We start from the raw sequence: 26,080 nt of genomic DNA on the forward strand, positions 1-26,080 counted from the left end.
GCGCGTTCGGGCCATTTTCGGTTAGCTTATTTGGAGGTCCAGGGGCGTGCATCTTCGATTCTTCCCCAGCTCAAAAGTTTTGCTGACGACATTGGATTCTACCACTAAATTCCACATAGTTCGCCCGCAAGGCATCTGAACATGTGCAAAATTTGTATGAATATCCGCTGAAGCGCTACTATTCTGTAGACATTAATTTCGACCCCGCAAATGATAGCTTCGCAGAGAAAACGCCCCCTGCGTCCACTGTCTCCACGTTGCGACTATGCCCGAGACCGCGTCGCCGACCAACGTGCTGCCCAAGTCGGACCCTGATGCCATCAAGGATGAGAACGCGCCTGAGGCGCATGTCAATGGAGATGACGCGTTGAACGGGATGACAAACGGCCACGGTGAAGCGAACGGTGATGCGCCTGAATCACGGCCAAACGGTCATGTCCATGACGATGAACGACCTGCAAAAAGACGACGCACCCGAGAGTCAACACCTCCTCTCACACCAAAAAAGATTAAACCCGAGTCGCCACCATGGAAGAAGATATCTGCCGACGGTCCAACGTCATTCACGGAAAATGGACGTCGAAAATCTGGCCGCATCAATACATTTCCAATCGAATCGAAAACAACAAAAACTCGAACTACGAGACGATCTACTGGCGCAAATTCCAATGCTTCCAAACCAAAGGCAGAAATTCAGTTGACTAATGGCAACTCGAGAAAGATGCCCAACGGCTCACACAAAGCTAGCCCCGCCACCAAAGGTCCCTCGAAGCAAACACCCGCATCGACTCCAAAATCCGCAAAAAAACCTACGACAGAAACTAGACCTTCCCGAACCACCCGACGTCGAAGTCCTTCGCCCCCTAAAACCTCGACTAGATCCAGAAGATCCGCACGATTTAGCGATGCTGTTAAAGATGACATTCAAGAATCGAAAAATGGTACCAATCGATCGCCCCGCATTAAGTTACGAGTCGGACGATCTGGCGATATTCCTCTAGTGCATCCTGATCAAGTTCGAAAGAAACCCAAGATTGGCACGAATTTTGAAGATTTTTGGGCTCGAGCTGGCGATATTCCTGTTGAGGAGGGTGGACTCCTGGCATCTGAAGATGGGCCTCCTTATACTGATGAAATGGCTGCCAAGGACGCTCGTACCATCCTTCGAATTGAACAAGAAGTTGAAGATGGTGGGCTACTCTCCCAAGGGCGCTGCTCAGTATTTCTCCCGGAAGCAGAGGAAGAGCCGCCTAGACAATGGGCTCGACAAGATCACATGGTGAAAGCTATGATGAATTTCCGAAAACTGATGCTGGCTGAGCAACAACGGCATCGATTGACCGCGAAAAAAGTAGCCGAAGCTTGTCGAGACGAGTGGTTACGGCGTCAACCAAAGTCAGAAGAAGAGATCGAGGCTGAACAAAGAGCAATATGGATATCTCGATATCGTGTTGTGATGAAGGCGCTTTTTGGTACATGGGAAAATGTTCGTGTTGAAGTCAATCGTCGAAGGTTGGCCGAATGGGAACAAGAAGAGCAGAAGAGAGTCAAGGCAGCTTTGAATGAAGCTGTTAACCTCTCTGAACAGAAATTACAAGCCCGGAGAGCAGGATTAGACTCCGAGCAGCTTTCTGAGGAGGAAGAAGATGGATTCGATGATTTTAGCGACGACATGAGCATAGGCGATGACGATGATGACCTTGACTTGGCGTCGGGAGAAGATGGAGATAACGAAGACGACCCCGATAGTGATATAATGTCATCAGATGAGGAAGAGGGTGACGAAGAGGAGGACTTGAAGGATGTTGGTGATGAGAACCTGACACAAGAGCAGCTGCGCGCGAAGTATGCCCATATACCAGAACTCGAAAAGCCGGCCGATGTAGAAACACCGAATACCGAACCAAGCCGCGATGACACTGATGCAGTTGATACTGCCCAAGCGACCGCGACAGAAAATGCCGATACGAGCGATGAATCTGTTGATATGGATGATGATATGGGATCTACCGATATGGATAGTGATGAGGGAGACGATGAATCGGAAGAAGAGTCTGATGAAGATGCTGGAGGTGGTTTGCTTGGACTTCTTTTCGGCAAGTCGGAATTGAAGAAGATGAACGATGAAGCTGCGACAGAGGCGCCGGCTGAATTGAATGGGGACACCGAAATGCCTGATGCAGAAGAGTCAACGCCAAAGGTCAATGGTGAGGTTCAAGATGAGAAGCCTCCCGTTGAGAAGCCCAACACAACCGAGGAAAACGACGGGGCCGCCGATACAGCACAGGAACAAACCTCAACACCGACCCCAGAGAACAATGCGCCCGACACGGTGACCAAGGACGTACCGATAAATGGTGATACCATCACTGAGGTCCCATCAGCGAAGGGCTCCACGCCACAAGACACTGAAGTCGTCATGACAGAACCCACCGAGGAACAAGAACCCGCAACAACTCGACCCCTGGAAAATCACAGATCAGCATCAGAACCACCAACCAATCCTCCAAGTCGTGCTCATAGCATGTCTCCCCCTCCTACATCAGAAACCAAGCCATCTGAGCTGGACACGGCTTCTTCTGGGGAGATGATGGTTGTAGACAAAACCGGACCAAGTCGATCTGCATCACCACAGCAATCATCCAATCACAAAATTGACGTACCATTCCTTCTTAGAGGCACGCTTCGAGAGTATCAGCGCGATGGACTTGACTGGCTGGCAGGTCTTTATGCCAACAGCACCAATGGTATTCTTGCTGACGAGATGGGTCTTGGCAAGACGATCCAAACTATCGCCCTTCTTGCACATCTGGCATGCCAGCACGAGGTATGGGGACCACATCTTGTTGTAGTCCCTACTAGTGTCATGCTCAATTGGGAAATGGAGTTCAAGAAATGGTGTCCAGGCTTTAAAATTTTGGCATACTACGGATCTCAGGAGGAACGAAAACGCAAGCGACAAGGCTGGAACAATGATGATGTGTGGAATGTTTGTATTACCTCATATCAGCTTGTCCTTCAAGATCAACAAGTGTTCAAGCGACGTCGCTGGCATTACATGATTCTTGACGAAGCACACAACATCAAGAACTTCAAATCCCAAAGATGGCAGACGCTACTTGGCTTCAATACTCAAGCTAGGCTACTATTGACTGGCACACCTCTTCAGAATAACCTCACAGAACTTTGGTCACTCCTCTTCTTCCTCATGCCGGCCGAGAATGGTGTTGGAGGGTTCGCTGACTTGCAAGAGTTTCACGATTGGTTCGCCAAGCCTGAATCACAAATTCTCGAAAGTGGAAGAGAACAGATGGACGATGAGGCGCGAGCTATTATCTCGAAGCTACACAAGGTCCTGCGACCCTATCTGCTACGACGGTTGAAAGCCGACGTTGAGAAGCAAATGCCTGCCAAGTATGAGCACGTTGAGTTTTGCCGACTCTCAAAACGACAACGTGAGCTCTACGATGGATTCCTCTCACGGAATGACACGAAGGAGACACTCAACTCTGGCAATTATTTGTCCATCATCAACTGTCTCATGCAACTGCGAAAGGTCTGCAATCACCCAGATCTCTTCGTTGACCGACCGATCATGACATCCTTCCGAATGAGCAAGTCTGTCGTCTCAGACTATGATTTCATCGAGCAGAGGGTTCAAAGGCTACTTCTTGATCCCAAGCCCATGAAAGACGTCAGCCTAGGCTTCCTCAACCTCATTCCTACACAATCAGAGAGCCTCTCCACAACACAGGCTGAACGAATCTCACAACTAAGCTCTCATCGAATCTTGATGGACCTCAAAGAGGCCCAAAGAACTCGGGCCCATCAAGCAAACGACAACCTAGACCCTTCAACAGTCGCATCAAATATCGCATACTTGGAAAGTGGCGCAAGGTGGGGACGTTTTGAAGAACTTCAACACTGCGTATATCTTAACGCGCTACGCCGCCAGAAGAAGCCCATTTATGGCAAGAACTTGGTAGAGTTATTAACTATTGGTACCGATAAGAGGCCATACAAGCCTCGCCCTAAAGTCCCCCGTCTGGTCATGTCTTGGTTCGAAGAGGAATCGAGGCTCATTCAATCGATGATACCGACCGTCAACCAACGTGCCGACAGCTTCAAAACGACCATTGAGAAGTTCTCATGTGTAACCCCAGCGGTTGTGACCAGAGACATGGATCAATTTGTCCTCGGTCGCAAAGGAATTGAAGCATTTACAGATGAAGACCTCAAACTTTCGAAACCCGTCCGATGGGCACCATTCCTACCGAAAGAAGCACCACCAGATCCTTGGCATGAAGGGCGCATGCGACTAAGCATTCAGTTCCCCGATAAACGCCTGCTACAATACGACTGCGGAAAGCTTCAGATCCTCGATAAGCTATTGCGAAAGCTTCAGGCTGGTGGTCATCGCGCTCTCATCTTTACACAAATGACCAAGGTCTTGGACATTCTGGAGCAATTCTTGAACATTCACGGCCACAAGTACCTCCGTCTGGATGGTGCTACCAAGGTGGAACAGCGACAAATTCTTACCGACCGATTCAATAACGACCCGCGAATCCTATGCTTCATCCTGTCAACTCGATCGGGCGGTCTCGGCATCAACCTTACAGGTGCAGATACCGTCATCTTTTATGACCAAGACTGGAACCCCGCCATGGACAAGCAATGTCAAGATCGATGTCATCGTATTGGACAAACTCGCGATGTACACATCTATCGCTTAGTCAGTGAACACACAATTGAAGCCAATATTCTTCGCAAAGCGTCGCAGAAGCAAATGCTGGACGATGTGGTCATTCAAGAAGGAGAGTTCACCACCGACTACTTCAATAAACTCTCTGTACGGGATGTTCTAAGCGACAAACTTGACACGAAGAGCGAAGGATTGGATGCTGCAGACGCTGCCCTGGATAGAGTCCTCGGCGGCCCTGACACCAATACTGACCAGCGACGAGTTGGTCGCGCTCTGGAGCAAGCGGAAGACAGAGAGGATGTTGCAGCTGCCCGTGTCGCAGAGAAGGAAATCCAAGCAGACGACGCCGACTTCACCGAGAAGCCCAGTAATAATGCTTCCGGCACATCAACGGCACGACAAGGTACTCCCGCCGGCAAGTCTGTTCTCGACGGCGGACTCGACGATCTCGACACACCTCAAGTGGAAGAAGAATTGGAGTACAACGCATGGGGCCACAAAATGCACACCATTGACGATTACATGCTCAGCATCATGGCAGAGCAACTCAAAGACACAAAACTCGAACTCCCCAAGGACAAAAAGAAAGGGAAGAAGAAAGGCAAAGACACACGCAAACGATAACCAAAGCACATAATAGCCACTCACGGCGATACCACGAAAGACATTTTGTATACTAGTAACATCATTTGGGCGAAACAAAAACGGCGCGGCGGCATGACAGAACACGGCAGTTTTTACTTTTTTGCTTGTAGAATTTGGCCTATCATGGTTGGCGGTGGTAGATGGCATTGGAGTTTCGGGGAGAGGAGGGTGTGTTATACTAGACTTGTAAGACTTTGATGATGAGAAAGAATGAAAGCCAATTGCTGCTCCGACTTTGGGGTCTGTTTGCCAAGATGCGATGATCGAGCTGAGGGTGGTGGTGATCCTGATGCTGCGCCCCGCACAGCCACGGTAAGGCAGCCGTAGGACCAACAGAACTTGGATTGGCAAGATTAGGTGTATAAAGCACCTGGAACCCACTTCTAGAAGATTTTCTGGGTGTTCTTTGAACTAAAGCTAGTGACGCTATTCCCAACCTGAAGCGACACATTTCTGCATAGCATCAATATACAACCTCAGCCCGGCATATGGCGTTTTTGTCATTCTCTCCACTTAACATAACAACCCCAATCCTATAAATTTATTTCAAGATGTCTACCTCCAAAGCCACAGAAGTGCCTACAGAAATGCCTGAAAAAATCCCCGACCTTCCCCCATCATTCCAAGAAACAATGGCCTCCTCACCACTCATCTTCAAAACTCAATTCGCCTGCATGACCTTCAACATGTCAGATAGAATCCGTCTCATAAACTTCACAGAAGCAGAAGCATCAGGCATCAAAGAAGTCGTCACAGCGCGGTGGTCACTTGGTCTTGTGCATGTGAAGCCATATGGGGAGTCAATGGAGCTTTGGCTCCGTGGAAGGCCATGGTCGCATAGAGCTGGTGGGAATGATGATTCCAGGAGGTTAGTATTGGGAATTTTGGAGAGACTGTTTGATATGGGTTGGGTATTGCAAGGATCAATGGAAATCACGCTCAAGTCTGAGAGCAAAGGTAAGACTCTTTTACTCTTCTGTGAACTTGACTGACGTATCAGACTCGCTCATTTTTCGAAAACAAGATCCCATCCCACCGCCCTGCGACTGGATCTGCATATCCTTCGACAACAGCGATAAATTGAAGATCGTAGACTCACCGCCCAAAGACCTCACAGACGCAATCCTACAAACGTTTGGCCGTGATGTCAGACGTAGTGAGATTACATCTGACAGGGTCAAGATCCATCTTATGAACATGCCGTGGAATCCTTCGGGGACAGATACTGTCACGACGAGAATCATACTGCTGAAGTTGATTGAGACGTTGGAGAGATGTGGATTTACGATTTATGCTACGATTGGGTCGAAGGGGGAGGACGAGGAGGGGGCTCAGGATTTGTTGGTTTGTCAGAGGCAGAAGGGTTGGATTCCTGGGGCGCCTATATGGCATCGCTAGAGTAGAGATGGAGGGAGAATGAGTTCAGCCAACGAGACACGTCGAGTTAGGACGACGAGAATACCACTCCATTATCTGCCAAGGTGATGCATCCCAATATAAAAAGAAAGCAGAATAATCAGGACAGGAGAGTAAGATATCTAAATGACCACAACAAAAGAAGAGTCTTGAAGGGATATCGAGACAATAAAAGCCTGCCACCCTTTTGCTGAAATTTGTGATTTTGAAGGATGGATTAGGGTAAACAGCATAAATATATCCCCAAATGTCGAACTTTCCCAAGTCTTGTAATGACCTTGATACGTGAGACCAACTTATTTCAAGTAGAATACATCGGGCTCAGGCTTCGCAGCAAAGAACGCACAATAACTGATCTTCCCTACGCCAACTCTCTCAGACACCCCGTCCCTCGCCTCCCTAAGCAACAGCACATTACAAACATCCAGAACACTGGTGCTTCCAAAGCGACCTGGATCCCATCGCGGATCCCCTGTCTCATTAACCTTCTCATCATTTGGCTTGACGCTCTCATCAGGTCCCTCAGGCAAGCGGCTGCGCTGTAGCCACTCTTCTTGAAGAATTTCATACTGCATTCGCATTGGATCACCATCCCAGTACATTTCCCAGCCAATGGGGGAGGTGCGATGTAAGAGAGGCTGTCGCGAGATATGGCCACGAGGATGTACTTCACGGGCGAGATTTGGGCTTCTTCGGTTGTTGAGGGGATGTTGAGATAATCGAGCGGAACGTTGAGACTTAGACTTCCAGCACGGTAACCTTGATGGTAGAGGATACGCTGCCAAGGTCTACGGTTGTTGGCGGACCTATCTTCATCATTGACTCCTATTTGGACGAAGTTGTCCTGTATAGGCGAAGCCAAATACGACTCAGATGGCTTGTCACACAACCGTACTGATACGGCCTTTGCGCGAAAGTACAAAGTATCTTCAAAGGGCAACTCCACAATAGGCTGATCAGGAAGATTAATCGGATACTCAAATTTCATGCCAGGGTACGCATCATGTACGAAGAGATGCTGGTTCCGATCCTCATTGCGCTCAACCACCCACCCATGCTCATAGCAGTCGACATGCAACAGCGACCAAACATCAGTCTTGTGCAACAAGAGGCGTGAACTCTCGGCCTGTCGTCTTCGTTCTTCGATTTCTTCCTGCGATCTCTCCACTTGTACAAACGTTTCCATGAACTCTTCAACTGTAGCCGATTTGAGCCACGTGATCATGCTCGTTGGGGCATAACAAACGGCGTTATGGAAACCTCTGCCACGATATGTGACGTGACCTTGCCAAGCTGCCCACGACCAACTGGGAAACAAGATCTTTCCATCTGGTGATCGTCTTCGAGAAAGGGGTTCTTTGGGGTACCATAAGAGAGATCGCGTGAGAGCAAACTCGGGCATGGCGTGCCAAAACTTGGTATTTGTCCCACGGCGAATGAGGTCCGCAATACCAATAAAGGCATTCACGGCGTCTGACTGCCACGTCATGTTTCTCTTGGTATATGCATCAACAGCGTGAGCGTACGCCTCCCAGAGCGTATGCCCCTTGATAAGAGGTGCATCTACTGTGTCTGAGCTTGGGATGGCTTTGGATTTGTATAATGGGGCACCATCCTCTGAAGCTTCGCCAGTGGCAGGATCCTCGCCAATAAAGATCGTCATGTCATCTTCTGTTGCGAAGGCTTTGTTGATGTACGTGGCCTGAGTTGGATCAGACCATATACGGACCCATAGATCATGAATTCGAGATGTTAGTTGTAGCTGGTCGTTAAAAGGCGTGATCGTGTATGAATTGGGGTCCAAGACAGGAACGGTGTCCTCGAAGCAGGCTAAGTGAGGGCAGACAAAGCACATCTGCGAATCTGTGAAATAAACAGATCGTTGTGAGAGCACTCGTTCTTGGAAAGTCCAAGCTCTGGTGTTCCATAGTCGATCTTCAATATCAGAGTGCCTCTGCCTGGCATCTTGGAATGCAACGGCTAGTGTGGTCCCCTGCAGTTTCTCTATGCTCTGTTCCTGTGATCGCGGGACACCAACCCCTGGCAATCCGTCGGTTGGGTCGACGTTGGAAGAAGCCATTATAGATAGCATGGCGTTGGCGTATATGGTTCCCATGTTGGAGATGATCCTAGCTTTGTCTTCCTTGTCATCTTGCGTGATGCAAAGAGCGTCAATCCAGATATAACGGATACCGAGCTCTTTTGTAACCTTGATTGCATCAAGAATCGTTTGCGGAAGTTCGGCGTCCTCAAGCCCTCCAGGTTTGCTAAGTTGGTCCTTCGTTTTGGTAGTGTATTGTGTCTGGCTGCCGGTTCCCCAAACATAAGAAAGACAGATATAATCGCATGGCGTGTCAACTTCCTTCACACAGTTATCGGTCGTGTCAATGACTCGTAGGGTATCCATGAGAGGCTTGAGATATCCAGTAGAGTCAGCTTCTGATGCTTTATGGCTCTCCTTGCAAGTATGAAGCCACCCTCGAAGGCGAGATATATCAGCAGAATCCTTTCGAACCACGAGGCCTTGAAGAGGCTTCGATTGACTTTCCTCTTGCTCGATTGGATGAATCACCAATCTTGAAACTTTTGAACGATCCAGGTCTGAGAATTCGACTTCGAGCCTTAGAGGAAACCCCGGTCCATCATCCAAAGTGCTGATACTCAATTGCATCCCTGGCCAATTATCGGGATGAACATCCGTGAGTATTCCATCGTGAATAGCCCTCTTGCGAATCAGTCTGCAAAATGCGCAGGGACTGCGGTCATCCATGACCTTAGGGATGCCATACACAGAAATGCGGGACTGTCCTGGTAGCTGATTTCCCGGCAAGCCCCGTTGTGATAGTAGAACTTTGAAGTCAATATGCCGACACATATCGCACAGATACTGGGGATCTGTTTCTTCAAGAACAGGCGGATCCAGGATAAACCACTCTTCATCGCGACCATCCGAGTCTTGTAATAAGCCCCATCGACGTACAAACTGATGATGCTTGTACTCATCAAACTTGGCCGTCTCTTCTTCTTTCGTCTTCTCATCCGAATGTTCTCCAGATTCTTCTTCAACGGAAGAAATATGAACGCTGATACGACTGAGCTCCTCATCCGTCATGCCATCAACATCTGGCTTCTTCTCTTGAATAACTCTGTCATGATTCTCCAGACTCTGCTTTCCCCTTTTCTGACTGAGACTCTCCCAATCGCGGACCATAGCCGCAGTTTCTGGTGATTGCGCCAAAGAATTTCCATCCTTTTCTTCTAGGACTTTTTTGATGACTGTTCTTGTGGTATGATCGCGGATATTTCTGGAGACGATTGATTTTAGATTCGGGGCCATTGTAAGAATGATGTTGGGATGCTTAGTTGGTCTGAAGTGAAATGGAGAATGAGATGAAAAGAGAGTCAAGGCACTTGGCTCGTCTTATATCTGCCGAGCTCCGTCAGGCTGCATGCTGCGGAGTGTGATCCCTGCATTTCGAGACGCCTATCTTACTGCGCCACGGACACGGACACGGACACGGACTTCAAATACACTATAGCTGTATATAATTCGAACAAGGGCTGCATTTGAGCACGATATAAAGACATCGAAATGAAATTGCTAAGAGCGTAGAGAGAAATGTTAATGTGTGCGAGGTTTCAATCTTGATAGGCCTAAGTATTTGCGATAATAACAGACTTGATCCTGAGCCCAAGGGTTATAAAATAATACAATGATCTATCCTAGGGATTTACCAAGCTTTGGAACTCCTTTCGTGACTAATGGTGTTCAATAAGGCTTAACTTGGACAAACAACTAAAGCTTTGTCTTCTTACCCTACATTTCATTGGCTTGCTCTCGTTGCCCCAGGCTCTGAAGCTGTCTCCTACTAATAGTATCTGGACAAAGCATGCGCCCTAAGCCCCACCATTCCCCTATGGATCTACATAGATCTATCTCGTCAGTGGTTTTTCATGGTAAGGAGAGAGTCTATAAATGAGTCACGGGTGAGACTCGGCGAGCTTAAAGTTGACGAGTGGTCGAGAGGCTTCGTTATGAGATTTAATTCAGTATTGGCGAGCTTAACTGTAACTGGCAAACACTTGCGCTATCCATTGGCTCTCTACCTTACTTGACTTGAAAGGCATTTTTCTCCAAAGACTGCAGCCTATTGTTTGCATGCTTGTTCATTCACGTTTAAATCCACCAGTAAAATGCAGTAAGCCTGTTCAGTTGACAAAGATAAAAAGCCAAATGGTCTGTGAATGGCGGTTTGAGTTCCAAATAGCATACAAACTTCATTAACGGGGGGCTTATGACCCTAAAATCTTTGGAAAAATTCATCAATTTTTCCAAAGTATTCACATAGGAGTCACAAGAGAGTGTAAAGATATAGTTTCTCAAATATCACTCTATAAATACGACTACACTTCCCAATGCTCATGTCTCCTAAACTTCTCCCGGAAAACATACATCCCACACGCTAACCAACTTCCCACATCTCTCAACTTCAAACAGCAAACATGTGTGAAAATACAATGACACATTTCACCTGTATATGGTGCCAACAGCTCTACGATTCACGAATGGAACAGACTCTTTGTCATTATGAACAGAGCCTGGGTGCCATGGGCTCATTTGGGGCCTGTGGAAAGATGTCGGGTGCAAATAAATCTGTTTACGACCTCTTTTGCCCAAAGTGTCCGCCAAAGGATTACAAGAAAGTCTTACACCGAGATCCAAGGTGGATTTGTAAGTAAAGGGATGCCTTTAAAATTGGGTGATTGACTAACAGAATCTTAGTATAAATATGGCTATGTGCTATTCTTATGGTCTCAATGAAGCCACATGCATCTGCACTCTCCCACGTCACAAAAACACAAGTTTTCTTGGGGCAGGCTTGGCACAGTTCGTCTATACCGCTTGCTTATCACCACACTATCACCCTTTTATCTCTCATATCTTCTCTATATGATATGTTACCAAGATCCCTTTTATAAAGTGACACTTTAGTCAAGAAGAAGACGAATTATCTGCAACTTTTGTCTTTTCCAGTTTAGCAGGAAGGAACACTATCAGGACCGCCTCAAGCAATCCTCGTCTGTGACTTGGTCAATCTCTTACCACTTGGCTAATGGTTGAGTAAGATACACCAACGATCTGCATTGAGTTGATGCTCTTTATTTTTCTACACTTCAGAAGTCTGAGACGATGCATTATCCAGAATCTTCTGTTAGATTTCACAAGATAATCACACACAACTCGCTTGGAAGTTGGAAATGCACAAACCATATAGCTGTAGCTGCCTAGCTGGAAGCACATAGAAGCAGCAGGTCAAATTATGACCTGAAAAGGGGAATAAGCCGATTCGCGAAGAACATCACGGCCACCGTTCTCAAATCCAAGAAGGTCATGTGGCTCACTATTTAAAACCTGGCCGCATCTCAAACAGTGGCTGGAGCAGAGATTTGAGACATGTTACCAGACTTTGTTTCTACAAGACAGCCAGAGAGATACAACTCATCAGTCCTTTGCTTATCAATTACACTCTTGGAGACGCCGTTCTTTGAATATCAAGGACATAGAGATCACATTGCTAAACAATGGGTTCACCGGCGCTCAGTATTACTGTCACCAACAGGAGGAAGCTAAATGTCATATGAATATGTCTATCAGGCTTGTTGGAAATTTCGGGGAGAGAAGGAAGAGAGATGTTGATGTCAACTTTACGAAGACTTCTATCAGTAGCAAAGTTACGCTGATGGCAACTTCTTTTTACTTGTTTTTACTGATAATATTCGTCTTGACATTTAACCTACACTCTTACTAATTGTATCTTTGCTAAATCTCAGATGGTTCCTAGAAGTTGAAGTGAAGTTATCAAGTATCAGGAAGAACGTAACCCCAGAATGCGGAGCTTAATTAGCCCTCTGAACGAGTATTTAGACCATACTGACTCATGAACAACTAAGGTTCCTAATATAGTATTCTTTTTATATGCAGGCAAAAATACAAGATACTAACGTTACGGATCATATAGACGTTATTCATTGGTTGACATTGACTATGCTTACTATCCAAATTGTTAATAATACTCTGACGTCACATTGTTGCATCAGGAATGATAGTACATGTCAAACACAAGGCGTAAAGCAACAATGAAACACCACGCATTTTCGTGACTTAAAAATCATCTCCGTCAATTCGAGCAGTTGCCTACTTAAGACAATCATGTCACTTAAAACAATCAAGACACGAACCCTCGAAGTCGGGTACTACGACCACGGCCCCTCATCAGGCTGGCCCGTTCTTCTATATCACGGCTTCCCATACGACATCCACGCATATGATGAAGTCGTTCCAAAACTCGTCTCGAGCGGCGCAAGAGTCATCGTTCCCTATGTCCGTGGCTACGGCCCAACACGCTTCCTCTCAGAATCAACCATGAGAAGTGGTCAGCAAACAGCTCTTGGCTCGGATGTCATTGAGCTCATGGATGCTTTGAACATCGAAAAGGCCATTCTCGGCGGTTTTGACTGGGGTGGAATGTCTGTATGCGTTGCATCTGCTCTCTGGCCTGAACGTGTTGTCGGACTCGTCTCATATGCAGGCTATGACATTGCAGACCTTTCAAGTTATCAAAGACCTTTTGCACCAAGCTTGGAATGTGTTTGTTGGTATCAACACTTATTCCAACAGGAACGGGGAGTGGCATGTCTCACAGAGAGTCGACGGGAGCTCTGTCGAATTCTGTGGAAGCAATGGTCACCTTCATTCTCTTTCACGGAGGACTTTTACAACCGCACAGCAGAAACTTTTGATAATCCTGATTTTGTCGACGTTGTCATTCATGCTTACAGGTTCTGCTTTGGTAATGCAAAAGGTGATCTAGCTTTGCAGAAGTTGGAAGATGCTTTAGCTGCTCAGCCTAAGATAAATGTTCCGACTATCAGTTTGGACGGACTGCAGGATCCGCTGAAGCCGGGTGGTACTGCTGCACATGCTGAGCACTTTTCTGGTCGTTATGAGAGAAGAGAGGCTGATGTTGGACATGCCTTTCCAATGGAAGCTCCGGATGAGTTTGCCGATGCCATCTTGATGGTTCATAAGTGGGAGACTGGCTAGAACTTAGGCAACTACGTAGCTGATTGCTGGCCATAAGGTTAAACTTTAGGCTGCCAACACAGATAATGAGGACACGATATTCTTTTTCACAATATAAGCTTCTACTCAAAGAGCTAAGTTCTGTGTGGTGATATAAGCTCTCAGCCACAGGTCTCAACTGCAAATAATACATCTAGCTCACAACTTGGGCATTATACCACAATGCCTGACCAATTACTATAGCATAAATACTAATAAGAAGAAAACCTAAAAGATGACTCATTTGCTTCCCTTCACAGGGTATAAGAAGCTCCAATCCGTCCGCCAAGACGATCCAACTCAGCACCACAAAAACCCTCCTGTGCCTCAATGCGGGAGAACCGAAGAGCAAGGTAGTAACGATTCAGAAGTAAATTGCTTTGTATTTCCAGAGAATCGAACGAGGCAAGTCACGCCCCCAATAACTTGAGCGTATGGAGGAAACAACAGACGGTGCATCTTGCGGCGTGCTAAGATCGAACTTTCCAAATATCTACTCCCGTTTGCAATACAACTTGGCAACCAACATTCAAAACTTCCATCATTCAACTTCTGCATCATCATTTCAAAAATCAAAGCTCGCCCTGCATACATCAGTATCCCGGCTGAAACTGACTTTTTGGATATACCAGTTACCTAACCGTACCTCGGGCTGCGATTCCTCAAAGGCCTCAGGGCAAGACCACGAGATCACGACAACACTTCCTTCTGGAGGTCCGGCTCGAGCCTAGGCTGTTCAGAAAATGGACTCGGGAGCAGCATCATCGCCCACGCTGGCGGCACGAAACCGCTCTCGCGGAGCATCTCCCGCATCAGACGAATTCGGATACGGCAACCGTGGCTCCATCCAGACATCAAATACTACATCTATTCATAAATCACTTTCAACCCTTCTTGATAATGAGAAGTTCTCAGACATGATCATCATCTGCGGCGGACGACAGTTCAAGGCCCATCGCGCGATTGTGTGCACGCAATCATCTATCATTGATAGAGCCATGACCAGCAACTTCAAGGTACGTTTTCAAAGCTGTTCCCGACAGCATTGCGACTCTTCTAATGTACCGAAATGTCTAGGAAGCCACGTTACGGTCTATTGAGCTCGAGAAAGATGATCCTAATATCGTGGAGCGGTTGCTCGAGTTCTTATACACCGGGACCTACAGTGACGGCGTGACGTGCGGCAACCAAGAAACGGATACTAAGTCTTCCGTGCAAGGATCTGAGCAGGAAGTCTCCGGCGATGAGGAACAGAACACTCCCCCAGACAACGATGTTGCAGCTGGCGACGAGAACAACGAGCTCCCTATGGAGACCGATGGACCAGCAGTCCACCATCAATCAGAAGGATCCAAGCGACACGCTGATCCAAGCGATGACATGACACTACATCTCCGACTCTACCTCATTGCAGTTAAGTACAAGGTCCCTGCGCTTCAAACTCTAGCGCTTGATCGATTTTGCCATGCCGTAGAGCTCGTTTGGAAAGACGCCGAGCGCTTCCCTGCCATGGTTGATGAGTTGTATGATACTATGCCCCCGAGAGGCGCTGTGTTGAAAGAAACTCTGTGCAGGCTTGTTGGGACTGCGATACATGACCAAAAGGTCAGACGCAAGCTGAAGGCTGTCTTTGAAAAGCATGGGGAGTTTGCTTTTGGAGTCATGGACTATGCTATTAAGTTTGGTCCTGGTCAGATGACTGAGATGGCATGATGGTTTTGAAAGTGTCCGGCGTTAGAATTCGGGGGGCATAAGGAGTTAGACTTCATGAGTGTACAAAAATAATTATCCAAGGTAGTCAAGAACCTGTTGAGTTTATCATCAGTTATGCTCAGCTTGTTTGAGTATTTCTGTCCTTTAGTGTCGAGATCTGAAGTGACTGACACCCATGGCAAGCTGTAGCCCGGCTAATGCTGCTTGCTGCAAAAGCTGAAAGCTCGGCTATTACCCAAATTTGACAAATATACGTGGCAAGGCCACCATCTTCACTGTGACATCTGTTACCAGGCGAGGCTATGCATGTGAATCCTTTGAGCAGGCATCCAGTTTCGAACAAATGACAATTCCAGGATTTGCGTATTTGTTGGGGATTTACGTATAGCGTCTTCACTAGCAAGTAGCTTGTCAGGCTTGTCTCCAGCTCGGCTACGAATGAAGCTTTGAGGATGACCATCCATGTCTAGGACTCAATAATAAGCATACATAAGAATATGCCAAGAATAGAAGGATTATGAACCTTTCGTGGTCAGAACAGGAGGCTTGTGATGACATTTCGCCCGACTCCGGCCCAGCTCAGCCCCAAAAAGTCAGCCCCGCCAACCACGCGCGGCAAACACGGCAGCCAAATCAAAACGGTTGTCCCATAGAAGAACGAGTCACACCCAAAGAAGAAGTGCCCGATTTTGTGGTTGCGTGCGTCTTGTCTCCTGTCGTCATTTTTAGTGAGCCTCTCTACTGATCTACACCTGCGCCTTGCAACAGTTCAAAACAATTCTGTAACCGGTTCTCGCATCGCCGCGGGCTGCGACAGACTTTTTCGGCAAAAAATAAAAACAAGCATTAATTACTGCGCCTCGAAGGGTCCGTCGGCAACCGGAAAGTATCTCATGTTGATATGTACAGGGCTTAATGGGGCGATAGACCTTGTGAAATGGCGCTGGTGGTGGCTCAGATTTGTTTCATTCTGGCCAGTCAAGTGTTTTGCGTTTGGACTCGTGAACGTGGCTGCTTCCAGACTCAGGGGCGCTGCTTACTGTCTTAAATTGTTCTGCAGCTGATAAATTGCATGAGAAAAAGTCTGCGCGAAGAGCTAAAATGATTTGACGACACTAGGCAGAGCCCGTCAGCACAATGCTCCCCTGATATACATCTCCTGAACGAGTTTTGCGGCCGTGCTGAGAAGGAATGTTTCATCGTGGTACGTCGACTTGGGGGCCGGGGTTAGCGCTGGTGGAGCTCTAGCATTTAACTCGGGAATTACCTTTGGTGCAATCTCGATGCCAATGCTTGGTATTGCAAGTCAACAGGGTTATAACCTTGGAACGACAATCTTGGCTTACATTTACAAAGTTCTGTCACTGGATATGTCAGGAATTTTAATGATGATCATTGTTTGGCGCTTCTATTGTTTTACGGAGACAACGAGCGGGAAATGCCTTGAAGGATTGAGCATCAGCAACGAGTCCAGTGCTAACTTCGGCAACGGCAAGCCCTAGCAGTGACTCTGACGAATCACAGACTCTCCCACTGTGATGATCTGTCTCGAATCAGCCCGCTAGTGTGAAGCATGCCGTGTTCACGGTGCTTGGGGGCCGCAGGGCCGATGTACCTTTAATATGAGCCTCACACCGACAAGATACTCGCGCGACTCGATTAAGATTAGTGCTCCACCGCCCGGGCTTATAGTGGGAAGAGCTGCAGCTACCTTGTCATGACTGCCGTATACCGGATTGTCTTGTGCTTGTCTTCCCTCCTTGGCTCTGTCTGCCTTGTCCACTTTCAACCTTTCAACATCCTGCTTTCTGTTCCTTTGTGTGCATCCTTCTTGATCGTCCTTCCTTCGTTTACAATAGCCCAGTTTTCTTTCAGTATATTGTTCCACCAAGGTCCACTTCTGTCTCTCCCTTAACCCTGGCTTGACATTTTGCTCAATCCTATCCGAAAACCTCGTTTCTTTCTTGTCCCTTGATACATTCCTCTCTCTTTTTTACACTATACATACGTGTTCCTGCTCATGACACATGCCTTCACACATTGCTCTCCCTGGCGCTGCGCGTCCTCGCCCTAGATTTCGTGTCAACGGTTCAAATTGGAGATGGGTTAAGAAGGGTTCAACTTTACTATTTGCCTTATTTGCTTTTGCATTCACAATCTACTACTTAGTATGTTCATTTCTTCCCGGTTGAAGCTCAAACTGACCATACAGATCCATAATGATAGTATTTGGAGACCAACAGGTCCGATATTACAAGAAACTTTAGTCACCCCAGCCAACATCTCGTCGGGGGAAAGAAAGTTCGTTATCGTTTTGCCCGTCGACGATTCGAGTCCCGATCTCTGCAAGGTTGTCAGCAGCGCCGTGGCGTTGGGGTATCCCGCGCCAGTAATTGTCAATTGGAAGAAAGACTTCCACACTGAGGCCGACGGTATTGGACCTTCGCAGCTGGGAAAGATTACCGGTACCCTCAACTACCTACAATGGGCTACAGGCGATGAGGTATCGGAGGAGGAGAAGCTTGGGGAAGATGACCTCGTGCTCATGCTGGATGCACACGACATTTGGCTACAACTACCTCCGAGCGTCATGATGCACCGATATTACAGCAGCAACGAGCGAGCGAACCGACGTATTGCAGAGGAATATGGCTTCTTTGACAAAGAATTAATGCAGCAGACCATCGTTGCCGCCGCGCAAAAAGGCTGCATCGCCCCGCGCGACAAGATCTCGAACCTCTACTGCAACGACGTCCCCGATAGCACCCTCCCCGAAAACGTCTTCGGCTTCTTCACCGACTATACTGTATCGCGATACAAATACATGCGCCCCAAGTATGTCAACAGTGGCAGTTTCATGGGTCCCGCAGGCGACATGCGACGATACTTCCAACGTGTCAAAGATCGCATGGACCAAGATCTCCTTGAGGTCAGGTCTGCCGAGGACCTCGCTGGCGACCAGGGTATTTTTGCCGAGATTTTTGGCGAGCAGGAACTATGGCGCCGACAGATCAAGCAAGAAGACTTTGCCGGCGACAACCCCGGAAAAGAGGCAGCGATTTCGGCTCGAGACGAGTTTGAGTATCACGTCGGCCTGGATTACACACAAGAACTTTTCTACCCGACTTGCTACTCTGACTACGGCGGTGCTTTCGTGTCACTTGACGATCCCTCTTCAATTGCCAAGGAGTCAAGCCAAGCTGGTGTTTCGCCCCCTCGCGTAGGTGGTGTGCCAAGCGACATTTCCAAGGCTGAAGCTCCATTTTCTCAATTGGATGACCATGAAGGCGGTTGGGGTGACGTCTCGCTTTACGTGGACTTCTGGACGACATCGGTCCCCGTCGCGATACACCACAACGCCTGGAGAGATGGATTAAAGGCCCGTCGATCGACATGGTGGGATAAGACGTGGTACTTTCCCCAGCTGCGCAACCTGCTCGAGGCGCACATGACAGCAAACACAACAACACCGTTAGCGAGCATTACCGCCAATGATGGCAACCTGGAGGTTTGGTCATACGGCGCAAAGGCTAAGGGGAGCGCGTCGCTATTGTTCGGAAAAAACAAGGACACAAAAGCTTGGGAATTACGGTCGACAGATTGGGATACGATCTGTCAAGCCAGTAATGAAGCGGACGAGATGGAGTCACGCTGGTATGATGAGGTATTCAGGGATGGAAAGGGTTTACTATAGAGGTTGATCATAACCATTTGGTTAGGAGTTCATTCATAGCGTGTTTTTGACCATTCATGACATATACCAATTCATTAGACTGTTGCTTGTCGTCAATTGTGTTTGCATGACTTGTGCAACTGAGGCTTCTGACAATCGAGTTTCGTGACACATGGCGTACATGGCCAAGATTCTGCGTTGCATCCCCAACGTCTGCCAAACTTCTTGGCTGACGTCTCGCCCAGGGGATGTCCGCACTAGGCAGGGATCGGCTGTACCTGCATGCTTCTAGACCAAGCCGGAGAGTTTTTCTGGGTGCCAGTCTTGGCGATGGGCTGCGCCGTCGGGATCTACGCGGCGTGGTATAACGCCATCGAGTGGTATTTCGGTAGTGGTTTGGAAGGATTGGTATGGATAAAGAGAGTTATGGCTGGGAGTTAGATATGAATATGGGAGAGTTGGAGTTTGTCGCCACAGAATAGAGGGAATGTTTATTGAGGGGTCTAGATCTTTTTCCCGGTCTGGATCTTTTGCCCCGCGGGACGGATCGAGTGAGGGATTTGGTGTAGGGTGGGTGGTGTTAAGGTTTGAGATGAGATGCTGTGGCTTAAGAGATGGAATTGTCGGGTAAGTAAGTTTTGCTGATGGCGAGGCAATCTCATCAATAATTTGGCACTTTTATTGCCGAGCTCTCATTTCATCTTCAGTTATTGCTAATAATGACTGGTAAAATTTGAGTTTTGTGGAAGCGAACCAGGTGATATTCGTGACAGTGGTGACCTGAACATAAATTGAGCTCTGTTTTCTTTCCATAGTAGTCTCAATTGATGTGGACAGAATATAGTATTAGTCACGGTCTTACGCCGTAGCTATCAGAATTTCTCTAGAAATAAAGTCGTAGGTAGCTCTTGAAGTCTGCCTGTAGATGTCTCATGATCCCTCATACGTCAAGCACGACGCTGTCCAGATGGTAGATCTTGAGCTTTATGTCTAGGTAACAACATTATGATCATCAAAGTGAATTTGATTCTTTGACTAAGGTATGCTGTCTCTCACCTTTCAGGTGACTTCACTTGATCACTGGCACTTTGAATAAAAAAAAAAACGTATAAGATGATTTTGTGTCGCTTGAACGCTTATGTTCTCGTAGTATCGGATAGCTTGTTGAGTATGCATTATTTAGTAGGAAACTATTTGATCTCTCATCTACAAAAGTGTCGATACCGACATTCACTATCGCAGGATTCTTTCGTTTGTGCTCTCACCACTGTATCAAAATTATGTCGGAGATTGCTGTGATGGAAACGCATTCATAAGAGCCTTCTTGGCCATTCAGAGTATTGATTCAAAGATTGAGATGATGGATATTATGGTAGCAAACCTGTTGTTAGATGTTGCTGAGTTTGTCAAATTTATCTCAAGTGTCCTCGTTATAGTGAATACAAGGCAGCATTGATAGGCTCAGGTTGTATCAGACTTAACCTTCGAAGCGCCCCACTTCACACATACACTGCAGCACTCAGCGCTCAACCTCATCTCACCGATTTATCCCTTTTCTACTCATTCCTCACTTCGCATTTCATTTTTCCTCCATAAAAGTCCAGTATCGCACCTGAGAAATCAGTATAATTGTCTTGACACACTGAGAAAGTAAGACCCAGCTTAAATCGCCTCATTAGACAGTCTAACAAGACCAGCCTAGTACTAGTCCAGCCAACATGGCAACCTCCCATTACCAGACAGAAACTTTAACATCGGAAAAGTTCGTCGAAAGCGCAGGAACTATTCTCTTCCGCCTCTCAACCCACGAAGTCTGTGTTCTTCGCGATGTAAAGCGCAACGAACACATCCTCCCCAAAGGACGTCGCGATGTAAACGAATCACGCTGGTACACTGCAATCCGCGAAACAACCGAAGAAACAGGAATATGCTGTCGTTTACTACCCATCAACATGAAATCTCGTGCCTGTCCTTCTGGAGAAACGGATGTCCCTGATGTAGCGCGTGTTTTCAAAGGTGTTTGTGAACCGACATCAGTGCAGATGAGAAGGATTGGCGAGGGTGAGATGAAGTTGATTTGGTGGTATGTCGCTGCTGTCAATGAGAATGAACCTGTCGGGAGATGTGAGGATGAGTTTGAGGTTGAGTGGTGTGGGTATGAAGGGGTTTTGGAGAAGTTGACTTTTCAGAATGATCGGGAGTTGGTTGCGAAGGCTATTGAGCTGGTCAAGGCTACGGTTGTTGATAGTTGGGACACGAACCAAGCTCTACTCCCAATCAATGAGGAGTAGACACTCGAAAAAGGGACCATTCAAACAATTCTGTGCAACTTCCTGTTCATAAAAGCTGGAAAGTTTGATATCTATCTTTTGAAAAAGCTCAAACCAAGCGTCAAAACAAAGCGTGATCCTGCCCCAAGGTCTCGCTAGACCAGCCGTCAACTAGCTGCCACCCATTTCCAGCATGTACCTTGCAACACCAGCACCAAGCTCAATATGCTCCCCCTTGACAGCCAGCATCCTCTCCTTCATCTTATCACCATCCTTCTTCACACAAATCAACTTGCATAAAGCCTTCCACAACGGCGTGTTGACCTCCTCGGTAGACACGTAGACCTCCAGCACAACGTCTTCAAACTCCTTGGTAGCTTCCCAGTTGGTCCACGTCTTGCTGACCCAGCGGTTTCTGGCAGCGGTGTAGAAACGATCTCGGCAGAGGAGTTGAAGAGCGGGAATGTTGAACTTTTGAGCCACGAAGAAGAGATTCATCGCAAGGGTTAGTTCGAGTGGTGAGCTTTCAGATGATTTGGCTGAGGGTTCTGTTTGTGTCGTGGCGGGTGCAGTTGACAATAACCTATTTGATCGTCTGACAGGGCGCTCTGGCACATTGTCTTTGGCGATGGGGCAACGTGGATGACCTTCAAGTCTGTCTTGAATCTCCTTCGCTCTCTCGGCTTCATCCGATACTGAGGGCTTTTGAGCAGTGTATGTTCCGGTGTAGAGAAACTCGAGCAAATGCTGAAAGACTTCGGGGTCTTCATCAAGAGCCACACTCCTAATGGTGCGCTTCTGAAAAGAAGTCAGTAAGAGGGATCGTTGTTGGGGAAAAAGAGAGCGTACCTTAGGCGGGCTTGTGAATGCCTTCTCGAACCATTCGCACTGAGTGCATACAACAGCACGATGGACTTTGAACTCGCGACCGCGGCAGACGATCGATATGTCGGAGTAGTTCCCTCCAAAGAGGAGCTTGTAGGAAGAAGCGCGTGTTGAAGATGCGCACAGGTCATCTACGGCGTATTGCTCTTCGATTTCCATTTCTTCAGAACAATCGTTGTATGAGTGAGTTTCGGATGTTATCCACAACGCGGGATCAATGTCAGACATATCGATATCCTTCTGAGCCATGTTGAGAGCATAAATGAGTTTCAAATTGACGAGATGTTTGTTGTGAAATGAGGCGGAGGTGGTTTGCGGCAAACGACTGAGGGATGTGAGCAGAATGATTATTCACGGAAGCGACTACCCGCAGCAAATCACGAAAGGCCGTATGCGCTTAATAAATCAGCAGATGCAGGCAAACGATCAAGAAGAATGCCACTGCCCGTCACTGTTCGATCCAGCACTGAAGCCAAAAGCTGTCAGGCGTTCACAAAAGCTTGTCGTGACTTGTTTGCGACTCTCCCCGCGATGTCAATACGGGTAGGGGCATCATCCATTTAATTATCGAGAATGACCAATGCGCCATATAATTTGTGTGCTGCGCGCAAGATTATGCCAAATGGCACATGAGGTCGCTTGCAGTACTCTCGCAGCCGCTTGGCGCTGGCGGGCATCCAGACCAATGGATGCACAAACGCACAGGCAGTAGATGCAGAGAATTGGCCAGGGTTACTGAAAGCCAGAAACATCCCTGGTAACACAAGCATTCATGCAAGCCCCGACTGGCAGCTTATGTTGACGCAAAGAAGATTGCCTGTCGAGCATAAGTATTGACACCCTCATCCGCCAAATCGTCATCATCAACTCGATCAAACCTCCACTTGTCAGGCAACTGATTCCCAATCATTTCTGCCGTCGCAAGACTCCATTTCTCCCAAAACACCTGTATGTCTGTAGCCCAATACCACGAAGCGCAAAGGCCAATGACCGACAGAACAATCACGATGAAACAAGGTGCCAGCACTGCCGGCTCGGGCCATCGCGTGATGATAAAGTATATCGCCGTGCCAGCTGCAGCAGCCCAGAGACCAAAATGTACAAGGAAGATGAAGAGGAGAAGTAGAGCGGCGATAATGAGGATGAAGACGCAGCAGGTGAGGAAGAAGAAGAGATACGTGGCGATAGCACGGTTGCCAACGGAATTGAGCCGGTGCGATGCAGACCGGGATTTAGGCGTAAAACGGTTGAGCATTGTTACACGAACTTGCATTGCGTAGAGCCTGACGGAAGGGGACCGGAGAAAAGTGCGTATGAGATATGTTATGAGGAAGACAAGGCCGAGAGAGAGGCCCCATGTCCACATCTTGGGTGGTGATTCGGTGAGTTCTGCGACTTGCATGGAGAAAACGGATGTGATAAAAGAGAGGGGGATGAAGAAGAATGCAAGTTCGGTGAGTTTGTTGATACCAGACGTTTGATCGATGACGAGAGATGATTGGGCGATGCCTGTTGAAGCGACGAGGAGATTGAGCGTTTGTTCTGAGCGTGATTGCAGGGATTGCAGATCAGCCGTGAGCTCGGTCATCTCTTCTTCCAGCTCTTCGGGTAGATTGAGAATGTTCTTGGACTTTTTGATATGGTCAATCCACTCACTCAACTCCTGCAACGTCGACCTTATCCACGCGACGTTCTGTCTTGTCATTGTGCCAGCAGCTTCAAGCAAGTGAATATGCAAATCCGCACCAAGATCAGCATCAACATGATCTTGCATCAGACGGAGTTCGGCTAGGAGCTGCCACATATCATCGAATGGGAGTCGCGTGAGGACCGATGGTATCATCGAGTCGTCCTGATTGAGCGTGCTGGTGGGTATCTTGCTGATGTATCGGTACACAAGATCAAAAGTGGATAGAGAGTACTTGCGCGCAAAGTCGCGATCGCGCAGTAAATGTTGACGATCTTTGTAGGCGTTTCGAAGTGAGTCTCGATACTCTTCGTCGAATTCGGAGTCGCTAGAGTATTCTGAATCGGTGTCGTTGCCTTTCTCATTGACAGCAGTTGACTGCTGATGTTGATTCCTTCTAGCCTGCGCCCGCCTTCTTCTGGCTTCCTTCTTGTCCTTCTTCAATTGCTTCTTTGTAAAGGTTGGCGCAGGTGGATCCAGGTACGTCTCATCGGGGTCAGCGACACGCCAAAGCTCTTCATCCGTATACGATTCAAACTCCATGGCTCGAGGCATGAATGTTAGAGATGGTGTTGTCTCCTTGGTTTTATCATGTTGCATAGTTCGTGGTGGGTCAAATATCAGAATGACTGCGCGTGTCAGTTTACATTGGCAGTCTGCTTGGAAACATACTCACTTGTCTTCCGGCCTTCCTTGTCAACACTTGACCAATAACCCATGCCTTCTGGAGCCATGACTCTGAGATCTCGATTGTCCCAGTACGTTGGGTTCTGCGGTAGCACAGGGTGGAACGTGCTGTAGGGTCGGTACACGTTGGATGTCTTGGTCCTCGTTGTCGTGCCTTCAATCTCGGGGCCACTAGATGTTTTCGGAACATCAAACACCTCTGGGTTCTTCTTTTTCGCCTTTTCCTCTTTCTTCTTCCTTTCCTTCATCTTCTTCTCTGCACGCTTCTTTCTCTTGTCAGTCAGAAGTAACCCATACTTGTCAAGAACAACGTCTCGTTCAATAGTCCAGCGTCCATCAGATATACGCTTCGCAATCTCATCCTCGTAAAAACCCTTGCGACCAAGATAGTGAAGAAGACCAAGTCGACCCCAACGAAGATGCGCCCATTTCCGAGCCTTCGTTCGACGAGAGAGATTCCATTCTGTTCGCTGACCAATACCCGGGAGAGGACGATGGCGGAAGCGCGTTTCTTGTTCGGCCCAGTTCATCCACGTTGCATTCTTCAACTTGAGACCACTGTCGCTTGCGCAGTACCCTGAGGCGATGAGATGCTCGTACCAAAATTCGGGATCGACTGAGTACAATTGACCCAGCACACCCATGACGAAGCGACTCAAATCGCTAACCATGATAACCCGCACCTTGGAACTTTCCGGTCGCGAGTCGAGAGCTACCGCGAGGCCCTTCTTTGTCGTGATGAGTTCGCTTTTCTCCACCGTCTCATTAGCAAAGTAGTCGACCACCGAAATGGCCACTGACTCCAGTCCTTCGAAGCGCTCTCTACGAGTAACATTGAGCCATCGCGGATCCCACCGAGCTCGATTATCGAGATCATTCATGTACAACTCCGACATCGTCTCGATCCAAAGCTTCAGATTAGAGAACTCCTCTTCGTCGGCACCCTCTTCCGGGATTCCTTGTCGAATAGCCTTCGCAAGTGTGTCCATGTCGCGCCGACTCCCGAAAGACATTGGATGCGGTACATTGGGCCGTCTCTCGGGCTCTTTACTTGGGTCAAATGAGTCTCGTGATGCATTGGGATCATACTCGAGTGAGTTACGCGGGACAGAGTAGTTTGGCTTCCATCGTTGCGATGTTGGCCAGTCGAGCTCGTAACTGCTGAGCCGTTCCTCATCCGCGACGCCGCGACGCTTTCGATTGAACATGGCAGCGCGATGGGAGTTTGTTAATGGCGCATCGTGACGGGGAAGGGGTAAAATTCAGCCTCATGTAG

General features: G+C 47.8%; 10 protein-coding genes across 10 annotated transcripts; 7 read left to right on the top strand and 3 right to left on the bottom strand.

Moving 5' to 3' along the window:
• The first annotated feature begins 55 nt into the window (after positions 1–55).
• Positions 56–5,762, top strand: BKA55DRAFT_569457 (SNF2 family N-terminal domain-containing protein). The gene has a single exon (XM_046192926.1). The coding sequence runs from the start codon at positions 266–268 to the stop codon at positions 5,327–5,329; it is 5,064 nt and encodes a 1,687-aa protein (XP_046048360.1). The 5' UTR covers positions 56–265; the 3' UTR covers positions 5,330–5,762.
• BKA55DRAFT_569458 (uncharacterized protein) lies at positions 5,763–6,927 on the top strand. The gene is made up of 2 exons (XM_046192927.1): positions 5,763–6,307; positions 6,351–6,927. Exons 1-2 carry the CDS (start codon positions 5,902–5,904, stop codon positions 6,746–6,748), a joined length of 804 nt encoding a protein of 267 aa, XP_046048361.1. The 5' UTR covers positions 5,763–5,901; the 3' UTR covers positions 6,749–6,927.
• BKA55DRAFT_569460 (heterokaryon incompatibility protein-domain-containing protein) lies at positions 6,928–10,140 on the bottom strand. Its single transcript, XM_046192928.1, has 2 exons — positions 7,440–10,140; positions 6,928–7,404 (listed from the first exon to the last, which is right to left on the bottom strand). The coding sequence occupies exons 1-2, from the start codon at positions 10,101–10,103 to the stop codon at positions 7,063–7,065; spliced, it is 3,006 nt and encodes a 1,001-aa protein (XP_046048362.1). The 5' UTR covers positions 10,104–10,140; the 3' UTR covers positions 6,928–7,062.
• A 2,738-nt stretch (positions 10,141–12,878) lies between these two features.
• BKA55DRAFT_569461 (Alpha/Beta hydrolase protein) lies at positions 12,879–13,950 on the top strand. Its single transcript, XM_046192929.1, has one exon. It carries the CDS (start codon positions 12,978–12,980, stop codon positions 13,869–13,871), a length of 894 nt encoding a protein of 297 aa, XP_046048363.1. The 5' UTR covers positions 12,879–12,977; the 3' UTR covers positions 13,872–13,950.
• Positions 13,951–14,632: 682 nt separating this feature from the next.
• Positions 14,633–15,602, top strand: BKA55DRAFT_690685 (BTB/POZ protein; the record flags this gene model as incomplete). The annotated part of the gene is made up of 2 exons (XM_046199546.1): positions 14,633–14,905; positions 14,967–15,602. 2 exons carry the CDS (start codon positions 14,633–14,635, stop codon positions 15,600–15,602), a joined length of 909 nt encoding a protein of 302 aa, XP_046048364.1.
• A 2,027-nt stretch (positions 15,603–17,629) lies between these two features.
• BKA55DRAFT_513517 (uncharacterized protein) lies at positions 17,630–19,296 on the top strand (the record flags this gene model as incomplete). Its single annotated transcript, XM_046187902.1, has 2 exons — positions 17,630–17,770; positions 17,815–19,296. 2 exons carry the CDS (start codon positions 17,630–17,632, stop codon positions 19,294–19,296), a joined length of 1,623 nt encoding a protein of 540 aa, XP_046048365.1.
• Positions 19,297–19,491: 195 nt separating this feature from the next.
• Positions 19,492–19,933, top strand: BKA55DRAFT_569469 (uncharacterized protein). The gene has a single exon (XM_046192930.1). The coding sequence runs from the start codon at positions 19,558–19,560 to the stop codon at positions 19,714–19,716; it is 159 nt and encodes a 52-aa protein (XP_046048366.1). The 5' UTR covers positions 19,492–19,557; the 3' UTR covers positions 19,717–19,933.
• A 738-nt stretch (positions 19,934–20,671) lies between these two features.
• BKA55DRAFT_676210 (uncharacterized protein) lies at positions 20,672–21,566 on the top strand (the record flags this gene model as incomplete). The annotated part of the gene is made up of 2 exons (XM_046198092.1): positions 20,672–20,925; positions 20,973–21,566. The coding sequence occupies exon 2, from the start codon at positions 20,994–20,996 to the stop codon at positions 21,564–21,566; it is 573 nt and encodes a 190-aa protein (XP_046048367.1). The 5' UTR covers positions 20,672–20,925; positions 20,973–20,993.
• Positions 21,567–21,716: 150 nt separating this feature from the next.
• Positions 21,717–22,679, bottom strand: BKA55DRAFT_690688 (BTB/POZ protein; the record flags this gene model as incomplete). Its single annotated transcript, XM_046199547.1, has 2 exons — positions 21,717–22,343; positions 22,395–22,679. The coding sequence occupies 2 exons, from the start codon at positions 22,677–22,679 to the stop codon at positions 21,717–21,719; spliced, it is 912 nt and encodes a 303-aa protein (XP_046048368.1).
• Positions 22,680–23,223: 544 nt separating this feature from the next.
• Positions 23,224–26,012, bottom strand: BKA55DRAFT_540003 (uncharacterized protein; the record flags this gene model as incomplete). Its single annotated transcript, XM_046190207.1, has 2 exons — positions 23,224–24,746; positions 24,794–26,012. The coding sequence occupies 2 exons, from the start codon at positions 26,010–26,012 to the stop codon at positions 23,224–23,226; spliced, it is 2,742 nt and encodes a 913-aa protein (XP_046048369.1).
• Positions 26,013–26,080: the final 68 nt, after the last annotated feature.

This window comes from Fusarium redolens (assembly GCF_020744475.1).
Source record: "Fusarium redolens strain MPI-CAGE-AT-0023 chromosome Unknown BKA55scaffold_9, whole genome shotgun sequence".
In the NCBI taxonomy this organism is placed as follows: Eukaryota; Fungi; Ascomycota; class Sordariomycetes; order Hypocreales; family Nectriaceae; genus Fusarium; species Fusarium redolens.